Below are 14059 nucleotides of genomic sequence, written 5' to 3' on the forward strand. Positions count from 1 at the left end.
TGAACTAAAGTTTTTGACTCCGTGTTAGTACGCAAAGTAAAAGGAAAACCATGCAGTTTCGAGGCATGTTTGTGTGGATCATTCGCTCTACTTTTAAACCATCTTTCTAACCAATATGCATTTTATAACAAGCGGTTTCAAACGCTTGTCATGGACCAACTCGACCGATCCAAAGCAATGTGTCTCTTTAAGGAACAAAACAAATGATCCAGTGTCTGTGGTGATAATGTTCATGCCCAAATGAGGATCAGAATGTCCATTAGTTTGTGATACATGTAGTTCTAAATATTCTTACCCTCAGCTCAACCTCTTTCCCGAGTAGATCATACAGACTGGCTCCTTTAGTAGTAATCTGAGATGCCAGGAGCCGAGATGCTTTCAAGTCGGATACCTGGGATAGAGAATGATGAGACAAAAACATTTATTAGAGCGGGTTTTTTTTTGCTTCAAATATTTATCATCAAAATAGAAATAAAGAAGTTGTTAACTTATCCCTCAAAAACTTTAAAATCCGCCAACAAAAATAAAATAAGCACAAAATGATGCTGTGTTGTTAAAAAAACCACATATGAAATAATTTAGTAAATGCCTCTACACAGTCAACCATCCTACTGTCAGACAATTCAATATCATCCACTTTGGTTTTGAATATTATATAAACTAAGCCAGCCTGTAATATGACATATCGGGTATGTACATCCAACAGAACACGGTCAACCCTCCTACTGTCACATCCCTCAATCTCATCCAATAAAACTACAGGGTATGCCAACCAGCAATATGATATAATGTAGTGCATGTATCAACACAACACACACCAGCAGCAGATTTCACAAAACTTTACCCCATGGTGTAAGTTCACGCACTACTTACATGAATTCGGGTGCTGTACCATAGAGAAAGGACAAAGTAAATTAGTTTGTGCACAGTTGCGCCACCAAACACAATACTTACAGTTGATAGAGGGGTTGCAATACGCGTCTTTGATGTATTTTACACATGACAAGTGCAATAGAGCCACGCGCAGCGAGTACACGCCTCACTTTTTACATGTAAAATATCAAATATGGTGATTGATCTATTGGGTACTCTAATCAAAATGCTGACAAGATTTGGACTAAGTGTGTCTTTTTAAAAAGCAATCTTTACAGGTTTCTTTTTATTTATAATAATCTCTAATATACTGTAGCGGCGGTGCCGATCGACTGGTTGGGGGCGCCAGTACGACTCCCCTTCGGAGCACTGCTTTTGGCCCAAGCCGGTCGATTTGTGAGTCTGCTCGCCAGAGAGGGCGCTCTCTGGCTTAGGCCTTCTCTCTCGTGTAATTTCAGTGAATTGTTGAGTGTTATTAAAGCTCCGAATTGATGACAGAATAACCAGTTAATTGTACCTTTCTTGTGTCATTAAACTGTGTGCATTGCAACCCCCGGTCGACGCTACATTGGAGGCAGCGTTGACATGGTTTTGAGGACCGGACAAGAAAGTAAATTCGTGAATTCTGGGATGCTGAACACAGGAGGCCAGGGTAGAGAAGCGCCGGACTCTACACAGGTAGGAGACAATGTGTGCCGGGGTGGAGGCCAGACTGGTTCCCCTAGCCGACGATCATTTATAACAGTAGATGACTTGTTGTTCTTCGAGGAAATGGAGGACAAGGGGGAAGTTTTATCTACAGAGATTTTATGGTTGTCAAATCCGGAACCATTCATCAGTGTGGATGGTTTGTTGTCCATGGAGGGACATGAGGACAAGGGGCAAGTTTTATGCCCAGATATTTTATGGCGGTCTCCAGAACTGTTCATCAGTGTTGATGATTTATTGTCCATGGAGGGAACAGAGGATAAGCTTGCCAGAGAGGGCGCTCTCTGGCTTAGGCCTTCTCTCTCGTGTACTTTCAGTGAATTGTTGAGTGTTAATAAAGCTCCGAAACGATGACAGAATAGCCAGTTAATTGTACCTTTCTTGTGTTACTAAACTGTGTGCATTGCAACCCCCGGTCGACGCTACAATACTCCACTGCAGTCTTTCAGTTGCCCAGCAACACATATACTAAGATGTAAACAAAAATATATTGTGTGTTTGCGAATGATTACTTGCTAATTTGATTGAAATTAAGCTCAAAGCTTTTCTCATCTCTTAATAAATGATGATTGACTTTATGTTTATTCAAGGCCATATCTCGCTGAAAACACCTTCCGCAATGTATCACGTTTCGTTTCCATCATCCACAAAGTACATCTATGATGCCTGTGGCGTGAAAACAATTACAGCATCCTGTTACTCCTCTCTCTTTTTTTTTCTTTGCTCGTCAAAAATTTTGCTTAGCTGCATGAGATGACTTTCCTATGTATGTTACATTTGTTTAAAAATTCTGAATTAAGTACATGAAAAGTTTGATGTATGAAACAGTTAGGAGCAACTGTGTGTGCTAGAAATCGAAAGATTGATTGTTACTGTCGTTCGGAACGACTCTGGAGCGCCTTGGTTGCAGAGGTCAAACTTGTCATGAGCCAAGTCAATCTAAATGTTATGTTAAGTTCACCTGTCTGAAACAAAAAGTTATTTAGGTCGACCTAGAGTTGCTCCTTATCTATTCGGTTCGTCGCGACTCTGGCGCACCTGTCTGAAACGGTGTTACTTGTTTTATCATTTTATGTTGTCCTGCAGGCTGTTCATGTCTTTTAACGCTTTTCCTCCACATGAATGATTCCAACAAAATAGGTCAATCAGTTAAAAGTAGGTGATAAATTGGGTTTTGCCAACTACAGGAGGCTGATCTAAATCTATATAGAGAGATAAAATAAAAGTCAGATGTGAAAGTTTCAGCTGAATGAAGTGTCGACTTGCTGAGAAAACAGCAAAAAAACTGGCTCAGTATTTTTTACAAGAGTTTTAAAGCCATTGGACACTTTTGTGTATCACAACTTAAATCTTAAATATAAAACAAAAAAACCTGTGAAAATTTAGGCTCAATCGGACGCCGGAGCCGGAAGAAAATAATGGGAACAACCACCCTTGTTTCCACATGTTTTGCAGTGTCATGACATGTGTTTAAAATAAATCCGTAATTCTTGATATCAAGAGTTGATAATTGTTTTAATGTTTTCTCAAAAAGTAAAGCATTGCAGGGACTAATATTTCAAGAGAAGTCTTTCACCATTACCTTCTGTAAACCCTGTAAGTTGTTTGTAAATCTGTGAACTTTTATTTTTTTTCTGTTCTGAAAGTGTATACTGGCTTTAAATTCATCCATCCAAGTTCGTGTGACATACTGATCTTTGGTCACAGACAGACACTAGGCATAAATCGTTTCTGAGAAGAAAAAAAGCTTTTGGGTCAAAAATTAATTGGTCCAATGTCCCAAAAGAAGTTTCCAATTTCCTCACACTCATCACTGAGAAGCCCCCCACCAAGTAGAAAATGCCCTGGTGCCCTTGCCCTGTAAAACATGGTGCATCGAGACTGGGGGCAGCACAGTGACTTAACAGTCAATCAAATATGCTACGAGGCATTTGCCCAATCCTAAATGTTTTCAAGAAATAAGCGCAAACAATGCAAACAGCCCCGCTTCTTTTTCTAAACACAACCCACAGCGATGTTGTGACATTCAAATATCCATCATCGCCCACGCACATGCGGATGGATAAAATAACAATGCTGTCATAACTGACAAGAACAGGAAAAAAAGCTTATAAATGCTTCTGGCATAGAAAACCTATTAACTAAGTCCGTTTATTTGTGCACTGCATAGCATAGACAATGACAGTGATCAAATTCGTCTGGAGGGTAATGGATAAAATTCCTGGCATTACTGCAGAGGGGGGAGGGGGTTTGTTTTATAAACATTTAAGAACTATCAAATTGAACTTAGGATGTCTGCCAGTTTCATGCTCACCAGAAGTTCTTTTTTAAATACATGTCTCTGTCGCTTGAAGGCACTGGACACCTTTGGTAATTTTCAAAGACCAGTCACTTTGACAGTGTTCTATATCCCTGAAAACAAACTTAACATCTACAAAAAAACGCATTCTAACTGAAGAGCAGCTACTGCCTGAAAAATGCTTTCAAGAACATTACCAGTTTAAAGAGAATTGACACTGACTTAAAAACAATCATTTTCTACACCTGTGAGTCTGTGTTTTTTTAAGGGGAAAGGCACCATTTGTAAAGGGCACCGTATGAGGAAATTTTAAATTTCTACTGGAGCATTTCAATGACCAGGGGGAATGAAGGCAATAAATTTTAAATTTCTACTGGAGCATTTTAATGACCAGGGGGAATGAAGGCAATCACTTTTGTTGCCTCCGTGAAGTATCAGGCCTGCATCTGTTACGGATGTGTCGCTCAACTCGAGATCATCTTGGGCCAAGAGATTCTGATCGGAAGGAATCATTCAAAGTGACAACCAAAAGTTCTGTATACGCGGAGGATGACTGGAGAGGAGGGGAGGGGGGTGTAAGTAGAGCTTGGAAGTAAACATTATTCTTCCAGGAATAGCCCGTTGATATGACAGAACTTGACGATATACATACATCTTGTATATACAACCAGGAAGAAAAGATAATAAATATATTGTATCGGGCAGCCGGGACTGTACCAACAATCTCTCAGATGACCTTTTGCTAAAAATAGTAATCAAAGATAAATGTACCATTTATCTTTCTGAAAATAACCGCTTGAATGGTTTTAGAGACTGTGGCAATTGCTGACCAGATGGTCATCTCCGAGAAATCTGTGATGGCTTTGAGATGGTGGAGAGCAGGGGCTTTTCTCAAACCTCGGCTTGGGCTCCGGCTCAGGCTCTGCGTGCTGATGTCTGTGCAAAACGCGCTGAAAATGCAAGTTAAAGGCCTAGCTGCCTACACAGCACACAGAGCCTAAGCCTGAGCCAAAGCCTAAGCCAAGGTTTCTGAAAGGCCCTAGGCCTGATAATTCACAGAGGCACTGAGTGAAGGCACATGCCTCCATTGCCCCCTGGTCATTGCCTTGGTGCCCTTGAAATGCTCCAGTTGAACTTTACAATTTCTTCATAGGGTGCCCTTTACCAAAGAGAAAATGCCTTGGTGCCCTTGCCCTTTCAAAAATTAAGCATACAGGCTTGCAAGGGGCACGTTGCCACCTACTCCTGGGGCTGAAATTGGGTTACCCCCTTCATAGTCTGTAAGGATGCAGGCTTGGGTATCATACAATAGGAGCCTGGTTGGTAGAGCATTAAAATGCACTACTTTTCCAACTGTTTTTGAAGTAATTAGGGCTAAGTGCCTTGCTCAAGAGCACAAGTATCATGACCAGGATTCAAACCCACACTCTGCTACTGACAACACCAGAGCTTGGGTCAAGTGAACTAGACCACTCAGCCAACGACAGGTGAGACGGAAGGGTTAAGTGTCTTGATCAAGAGCACAAGTGTCATGACCAGGATTCAAACCCACACTCTGCTTCTGACCAACACCAGGGCTTAGGTCAGGTGAACTAGACCACTCAGCCAACGACAGGTGAGACGGAAGGGTTAAGTGCCTTGATCAAAGACTCAAGAGGCATGAGTTGGATCAAACCCACACTCTGCTACTGACAACACCAGAGCTTGGGTCAAGTGAGCTAGACCACTCAGCCAACGACAGGTGAGACGGAAGGGTTAAGTGCCTTGCTCAAGAGCACAAGTGTCATGACCAGGATTCAAACCCACACTCTGCTACTGACAACACCAGAGCTTGGGTCAAGTGAGCTAGACCACTCAGCCAACGACAGGTGAGACGGAAGGGTTAAGTGCCTTGCTCAAGAGCACAAGTGTCATGACCAGGATTCAAACCCACACTCTGCTACTGACAACACCAGAGCTTGGGTCAAGTGAACTAGATTAGTCGGGCACAATACGCTATAATGGATCGACCAATCAGAATCGAGGATTCAAGTTGCTTGAAGATAACATGTATTGAACTTAATCTTCCATAAATAGGAAAACCTTGTTAAACTGACAAAACGATGACCAGTCACAAGCATCAACATCCTCGGGTTAAAGCCATTGGACCCTTTCGGTTCAGAAAAAAAATAAAAGTTCACAGATTTACAAATAACTTACAGGGTTTACAGAAGGCAATGGTGAAAGACTTCTCCTGAAATATTATTCCATGAAATGCTTTACTTTTTGAGAAAACAGCAAAACAATATAAATTCTCGTTAACGAGAATTACAGATTTATTTGTAACACATGTCATGACACGGCGAAACGCGCGATAACAAGGGTGGGTTTTTCCGTTGTTTTCTCCCGACTCCGATGACCGATTGAGCCTAAATTTTCACAGGTTTGTTATTTGATATAGAAGTTGTGGTACACAAAGTGTGGGCTTTGGACAACACTGTTTACCGAAAGGGTCCAATGGCTTTAAGGAGAAAAAAAGTCGCACAGATTTCTTCTTCTACACAGATCTCTCCTTCCATTATCTCTCTGTGCGTGTATATGAAATGTTTACATTAAAGGCAGTAGACACTATTGGTAATTACTCAAAATTATTACAAGCGTACAACCTCACTTAGTAACAAGCAATTGAGAGCTGCTGATTGCATAAAACATTGTGAGAAACGGCTTCCTCTCAAGAAACGCAGTTTTCGAGAAAGAAGCAATTTTCCACGAATTGATTTCGAGACCTCAGAATAAGATTTTGAGGTCCTGAAATCAAGCATTAGAATGCACACAACTTTGTGTGACAAGGGAGTTTTTTTTCCATTATTATCTCGCAACTTTGACGACCAATTGAGTTCAATTTTTTTACAGGTTTGTTATTTTGTGCATATATGTTGAGATACACAGAGTGAGAAGACAAGTCTTTGACAATTACCAATAGTGTTCAATGTCTTTAAACACTCGATTATACCAAAGAATAGTCTCAGTCTAGTACAAAAGGTAAACGACCCTACTTTACCCAGCAGTACAGTTAACCATGTTCAAATATTGACAAATACTTTCACAAAGATGGGAAGAATTTCCATTCATGCAGCGAGTGCAATATGGTGTGCTGGGTTTCAACCTATCTGAAGTTAGAAAAGTGTTTACCACAGAAGGTAAAAACAGGCCTTTGAATAATTTCATTTCAGGATTTGATAAAAATGCACTTAAGAGTCACTATGAATATAAATATAAATAGTAAACTTGCAGGTACAACCATGAGTAAGAAGGAGTGGTGGCTCTGAAAAGAGCCGGTTTGGTCTTGATGTTTCAAACAGTCAACTCTGCTCGTCTTCAGGAGAATGGGAAATGACCATCTCAATATGTTTGGCACCAAATGTGGTCAATAAGTCAAGTGGTTTATATCAAGTGGTTTATTTACAATATAAACGAGTTAAAAAACAGAATGTGACCTCAAAAAAGGATGAGGGAGGGGACGATCAACTGGTATTTTTTTTTTTTGCCATAAGTCTCTAGTATCAAAAACCCTTTCCTTATTTATTCCAGGCATTTTTGACATTAATTGACTCAATCCTGATGAGCAATATCCCACGTTTACATTTGGAGTCAATGTTCTTCCATTGATGGGGGGGGGGGGGTTGAGTTGCTCCATGATTTAATCAAACACCAAGGTTTGGTCAATGACGGCACACAAACGCCTCTATGCACGTTCTCGTCTGCAAATTCTTTACTCCTTCATTTACTTTCAGACAGTTTGTCCGTGGTGACTGACGCACGCTGATTTGTTTCTATTAAATCAAGGGTTGGGAAAAGGCCTACGTGAAGAATAGGCCCAGGGGTCACTTTTCAATCACGTTGAAGATGAATTTAAGTGGTCAGTCCGGTTACAGAAAATGAGGATTTATTGTCAAGTTCAATTGCTGAGGAGTACAAACACTTTCAATGACAACCCTGAACCCCCCACCTCCTTAGCAGTGTTATGAAATGGAAATTGCGCAAGAAGCACAAAATCAGCTAATAAATTGAGCCCTAGAGCGCTTAATGGTCCATTATCTCTCTGTGCGTGTATATGAAATGTTTACATTAAAGGCAGTAGACACTATTGGTAATTACTCAAAATTATTACAAGCGTACAACCTCACTTAGTAACAAGCAATTGAGAGCTGCTGATTGCATAAAACATTGTGAGAAACGGCTTCCTCTCAAGAAACGCAGTTTTCGAGAAAGAAGCAATTTTCCACGAATTGATTTCGAGACCTCAGAATAAGATTTTGAGGTCCTGAAATCAAGCATTAGAATGCACACAACTTTGTGTGACAAGGGAGTTTTTTTTCCATTATTATCTCGCAACTTTGACGACCAATTGAGTTCAATTTTTTTACAGGTTTGTTATTTTGTGCATATATGTTGAGATACACAGAGTGAGAAGACAAGTCTTTGACAATTACCAATAGTGTTCAATGTCTTTAAACACTCGATTATACCAAAGAATAGTCTCAGTCTAGTACAAAAGGTAAACGACCCTACTTTACCCAGCAGTACAGTTAACCATGTTCAAATATTGACAAATACTTTCACAAAGATGGGAAGAATTTCCATTCATGCAGCGAGTGCAATATGGTGTGCTGGGTTTCAACCTATCTGAAGTTAGAAAAGTGTTTACCACAGAAGGTAAAAACAGGCCTTTGAATAATTTCATTTCAGGATTTGATAAAAATGCACTTAAGAGTCACTATGAATATAAATATAAATAGTAAACTTGCAGGTACAACCATGAGTAAGAAGGAGTGGTGGCTCTGAAAAGAGCCGGTTTGGTCTTGATGTTTCAAACAGTCAACTCTGCTCGTCTTCAGGAGAATGGGAAATGACCATCTCAATATGTTTGGCACCAAATGTGGTCAATAAGTCAAGTGGTTTATATCAAGTGGTTTATTTACAATATAAACGAGTTAAAAAACAGAATGTGACCTCAAAAAAGGATGAGGGAGGGGACGATCAACTGGTATTTTTTTTTTTTGCCATAAGTCTCTAGTATCAAAAACCCTTTCCTTATTTATTCCAGGCATTTTTGACATTAATTGACTCAATCCTGATGAGCAATATCCCACGTTTACATTTGGAGTCAATGTTCTTCCATTGATGGGGGGGGGGTTGAGTTGCTCCATGATTTAATCAAACACCAAGGTTTGGTCAATGACGGCACACAAACGCCTCTATGCACGTTCTCGTCTGCAAATTCTTTACTCCTTCATTTACTTTCAGACAGTTTGTCCGTGGTGACTGACGCACGCTGATTTGTTTCTATTAAATCAAGGGTTGGGAAAAGGCCTACGTGAAGAATAGGCCCAGGGGTCACTTTTCAATCACGTTGAAGATGAATTTAAGTGGTCAGTCCGGTTACAGAAAATGAGGATTTATTGTCAAGTTCAATTGCTGAGGAGTACAAACACTTTCAATGACAACCCTGAACCCCCCACCTCCTTAGCAGTGTTATGAAATGGAAATTGCGCAAGAAGCACAAAATCAGCTAATAAATTGAGCCCTAGAGCGCTTAATGGTGAAGCAATCAAACATATTAAACCCCTTTCCAATTGTCAAATTAAGATACAGAATTCTTCATTCTCTCCAGCTGACAGCTTGATGACTAAGCACGTTTTCGAAATGGAGGACATTTTTTGTTTCTTCGGTTACTCTTCTGCACACAGAATACTTTGATTCAAGATTTATATAAATATCATAAATCATACCCCCCTCCCATGTTCAGCTGCCGCCTTTTAACAAAAACAACTTCAAACCACAAAACTAAAAGTAAAACTATCCCAGGAATTAATCAATCCTACAGCACATAGCATCGTTTTTTTGTTTGGAAAGCTCCCGCAAATAAATCAACCTTGAATCGCTTGTGGTTTCTTGATTGAAAGTGATTGCAGGAGTAACGGTGCCCCGTACTCTCCCTAACCCCCCCCCCCCCCAAAAAAAAAGAGAAAAAAAAATGAATGATGTTACAAAATGTTGCCTGGCCTGAAGAGTCAGTTACCCCAGACTGTTGATAGCACATGTAGGTATTGTGATTACGAATGAATTGGGACCTAATTTCATGGCTCTGCTTTTACCGTAAGCAAAGAATCAGCGCTTAGGCATAAACAAAAAATTTGTTATGTTGGCGTAACCCGACCTACCCTAAAAATACAGCCGACCCCGGATATTTTTATTTTTTCAAGGGAAGAAATTTATTTTGGGGGTTGAACAAAGAATTGACTAGAGTGGGATTCAAACCAACGACCTCAAGATTAACGCGCCAGGAAGAAATTTAATGATTAAAATCTATTAAAGACATAAAAATTAAATAAATGTCATCAAGAGTTTAAAAATATACTATTTGTTGTGTGTATAGCCTTGTTTTCTTTTGTTATCATATCGCATAAACAATTAGAAAACATGTCATTTTCGTTGCTGGGAGGAGAGGGAAAAAAAAATCCCTACCTACCTTCCCTATTTTTGGGGACCCATTACGCCAACATAACATTTTTTTTAATGCATTATGGAAGCTGGAAATTCCGCACTTACATTACGCATATTGCAAGGGTTAGCAAGGAATTTTAACCTTAACGCCTGTGAAGCGAATAGACCTAGAGGAAACAGACCTTTATTATCAGCCATCTTGAATTTTTCCCATTGGCATCAATGTAACCAAACCGAGGCTGGAAGAACAAAATAGTCTGGTTCCTATTTGCAAAATGATTATGAGTATTCATTATTGTTATTCGATACAAGAAACATGACCAAGGTGGAGACAGCAAGATAAAGGTCTATAATATAATGCTAGACATCAATTTTCTATGATAGCTTTGACTTTTGAGTAGGTCCTACAGACCCCTTGCAATACGCATCACGTACTCACATGTGCCTATCCTGGGTGTAATTTTTGGTGTCAAAATCGCATACAACATGCAAAAAGTTACGCCCGTTGTTCAGAGGCAAGTTCTGTATTGTGTAAGACATCAACAGCTCCCCTTGCATAACGCAAAACTCTACAGCTACGATGAGGTCACGTTTTTAGGCACAGAGAGCAGCAATTGTCCAATGATCTGCCTTTCAGTATTTTGAGAGTGTGACGTCATATGCAATGGGTCTTTAATCTGCGTGCTCAGTGGCGTCACTAAGGAGACACCCTTGATGTCTGTATGCAGACAAGTTTGCAACAGAATTCAGTTTACTGTGTGTACACAAGGTGATTCATGTTGTTAATATGTGACACAAATAAGTTGGAGTCGTCAGGGAATAGTAGAAATGAAAGCATACGTTTAGAAGAATTTAGAAGGTGTGAAGTAATATTTTAAACAGCTACCTGAGCAGAATGTTTTCAACAGAAATTGCATTTTTACTTGTTTATAATGCACTTGTTCACCATTTACATGTAATTTTGATATGTGTACACTTCTGAACTTAAAGTAATTATCAAGTAAAAAATCAGGTCCCTACCTAAAGGTTTTTTGAAAAACTAAAAACACTTCTGCCGTTGAGAGCGGGCGTCAAAGGACAATGCCGCTGACGTCATTTGTGGGAGTTTGCTTTGTTATACATCCACGCTGCAACAAAGCGGCTTTATCTACTTATGACGTTTTGAGAGTGATTACGTAACGGGGCTTTTCGCAAATCGCGCAGAAAAGCTCTGGACAAGGGCATACAAAATGATTGTTTTTTTACACAATTGAAACCTATTTAAAATCATATGACTCAATTTTCTTATTCATCGAAAACATTTTAAGTGGAATTCAGCAAAGTTCATGACTTGACATTTTCGTTCAAGCAGGTCTTTAAAATAAAATAAATTGTTTGCGGCACGTTATACGTTTCACATCTGAAATTACTGTTTAAAAAAATCTTTTTGTTGTTTATGCTTGATTTATGAGATTGGAAGGGTTACGCAAGGTTGTGTTTTGGTGTACAAGGAATGTATGTAAACGAGTTTACATACTTGACATTATCAGTTCATAAATCAGTTCATTGGTCGTCTTGATTGAATTGTTTCAAAAAGGCATCTATCATGTCATAAGAATTCAATATAGGTTTGTATGTGATCCCTGGTTATACAGCAGAAACAGGTTGTAGCTTTATGGAAAAGTTTGCGGTAACACCATGTCTCTAATGAGTTGGGTTGATTCTGAAAAGAACCGTTGTTTCAAACTCTACGTAAGCCACATGCCGACAAGCAAACCATGCCACCCAGGTTATTGGTTCAAATCCTGCTCTCCTCAGTTTTTCTTTGTTTAACCCAAACATAATTAAAACTTACAAGTGGCCGATTTCACGAAACGCTAGGATTGATCCTATCTCGAGTAACTTGTCCTAACTTAGGATTAATCTTAAAGGAACACGTTGCCTTGGATCGGACGAGTTGGTCAAAACAAAAGCGTTTGTAACCGTTTTTTATAAAATGCATATGGTTGGAAAGATGTTTTAAAAGTAGAATACAATGATCCACACAAGTTTGCCTCGAAATTGCGTGGTTTTCCTTCTACTGTGCGAACTAACATGGTCGGCCATTTATGGGAGTCAAAATTTTGACCCCCATAAATGGCCGACGTGTTAGTCGACGAGATAAAAGGAAAACCACGCAATTTCGAGGCATGTTTGTGTGGATCATTGTATTCTACTTTTACAACATCTTTCTACCCATATGCATTTTATAAAAAACGGTTACAAACGCTTTTCAAAGACCAACTCGACCGATCCAAGGCAACGTGTTCCTTTAAGGTCTGCATGCTACAGTGCAGGGTTAGGACTCGTCCTAAGTCCTCAGATTAATCTTTGTTAGAAAGAAGTTGGTGAAATCGATGGCTGGTCAGTTTCTCCAAGTGGTTTATGACTTAGTTTAAATTCTGACACTAAAAACTTTTATCCAAGGAGGGAGAAGGAATGGGGAATGGGGCTGTCGGTTTCTCTACACACAGTAATCAGACAAATCTGTCAGTGTATATACAAATGTACATTTCCAAGTTTACAAAGTACATTGCATTTATACGTGTGTGAGATACATTTAAATGTTTATCAACTCCAAGTGTGAGATAAACATCACGCATCTGATCAAGAACACCCCCATAAATTGACACAAAACTCAATTGAGCACTCTTTAAGTTTTTTCTTTGTGTTTCCGATTTCAAACCTACGTCATGTCTGACAAAATGATTGCAAGTCACTCCTCAGTGCAACTAGATCCTTGATTAGTAGTGGTTTCATGCGTGGTAAGCATAATCTAAGACGCAAATGACAAGAGAGGCAAATGAGGGGCGGTTTAGAATCCAATTTTCTCACAAGCACAATAATGAATCACAGCTTAAAGGCAGTGGACACTATTGGTAATTACTCAAAAAAATTATTAGCATTTAACCCACACCTGTGACGTCATGCTATTGTTAAATCGCTCCATTATTTTGCACGAATGGCGCGATGGTTACATCTATTCACCCATTGTGCATAAAAGAGTTAGGGTTGAAGTCAATGACGCCATGGACCATATATTATTTTGTTTTTAATGGTTTTTAACACAGGTTAATAGAGCTACACATGTATTGCAAAATGATCGTTAACACTTTCCACAAGTGAACAGCTACATTATTAAATTATTATTTAGCTGAGATGTTAAAAAATAATTATAGAACTACAACAGTAATTTAAGCAGGTCTTAAAGTCAGATAAATCAATTTCATTTTAACCAGTATTTTTGTTTTTTGTTTTTATTAATTCAAAATGCTTAATTTACCATACACAAACATGGTAAGTGAGTAAAGTACCTAAAATTTAAGATTGCAAAGATCCTTTTTTCAATTTCAATAACAGGAATTCAACTGAAATTGTTGATCATAAAGGTAGCTTAAATTTGTTTATTAAAAACAAATCTGAAACTACAGGCTTGTACGCGGGTAGGTCACTTCTTTTATCTTCACCTTTTGGGTTTTTTGTAGACCAAGAAAGTCGGCTACAACATCATCTGATAATCTGTTTCTATCACTAACTTGTATAAATTTACTTAAAGTCAAGAAACAAAATCACTTATCTGCTGCCACTTTCGCTCCCGATCTATGATGCCACTATCGAAGGAACGAGCATATTTCCTAAATGTTGGTCTTTGTCCATTGTTCACACACCACCAGT

The 14059-nt window shown here is 39.1% G+C and overlaps 1 protein-coding gene across 1 annotated transcript in view; it reads right to left on the reverse strand.

The window, feature by feature from the left end:
- LOC139944008 (clusterin-associated protein 1-like) overlaps window positions 1-14059 on the reverse strand; it is a 54782-nt gene that overhangs the window by 16334 nt on the left and 24389 nt on the right. Inside the window, exon 5 of the mRNA XM_071940935.1 lies at window positions 296-391. Coding sequence (XP_071797036.1) covers window positions 296-391 — 96 coding nt within the window. The remainder of the gene's footprint in view (window positions 1-295; window positions 392-14059) is intronic.

The sequence above is a fragment of the Asterias amurensis genome, chromosome 11 (assembly GCF_032118995.1).
Source record: "Asterias amurensis chromosome 11, ASM3211899v1".
Classification (NCBI taxonomy): Eukaryota; Metazoa; Echinodermata; class Asteroidea; order Forcipulatida; family Asteriidae; genus Asterias; species Asterias amurensis.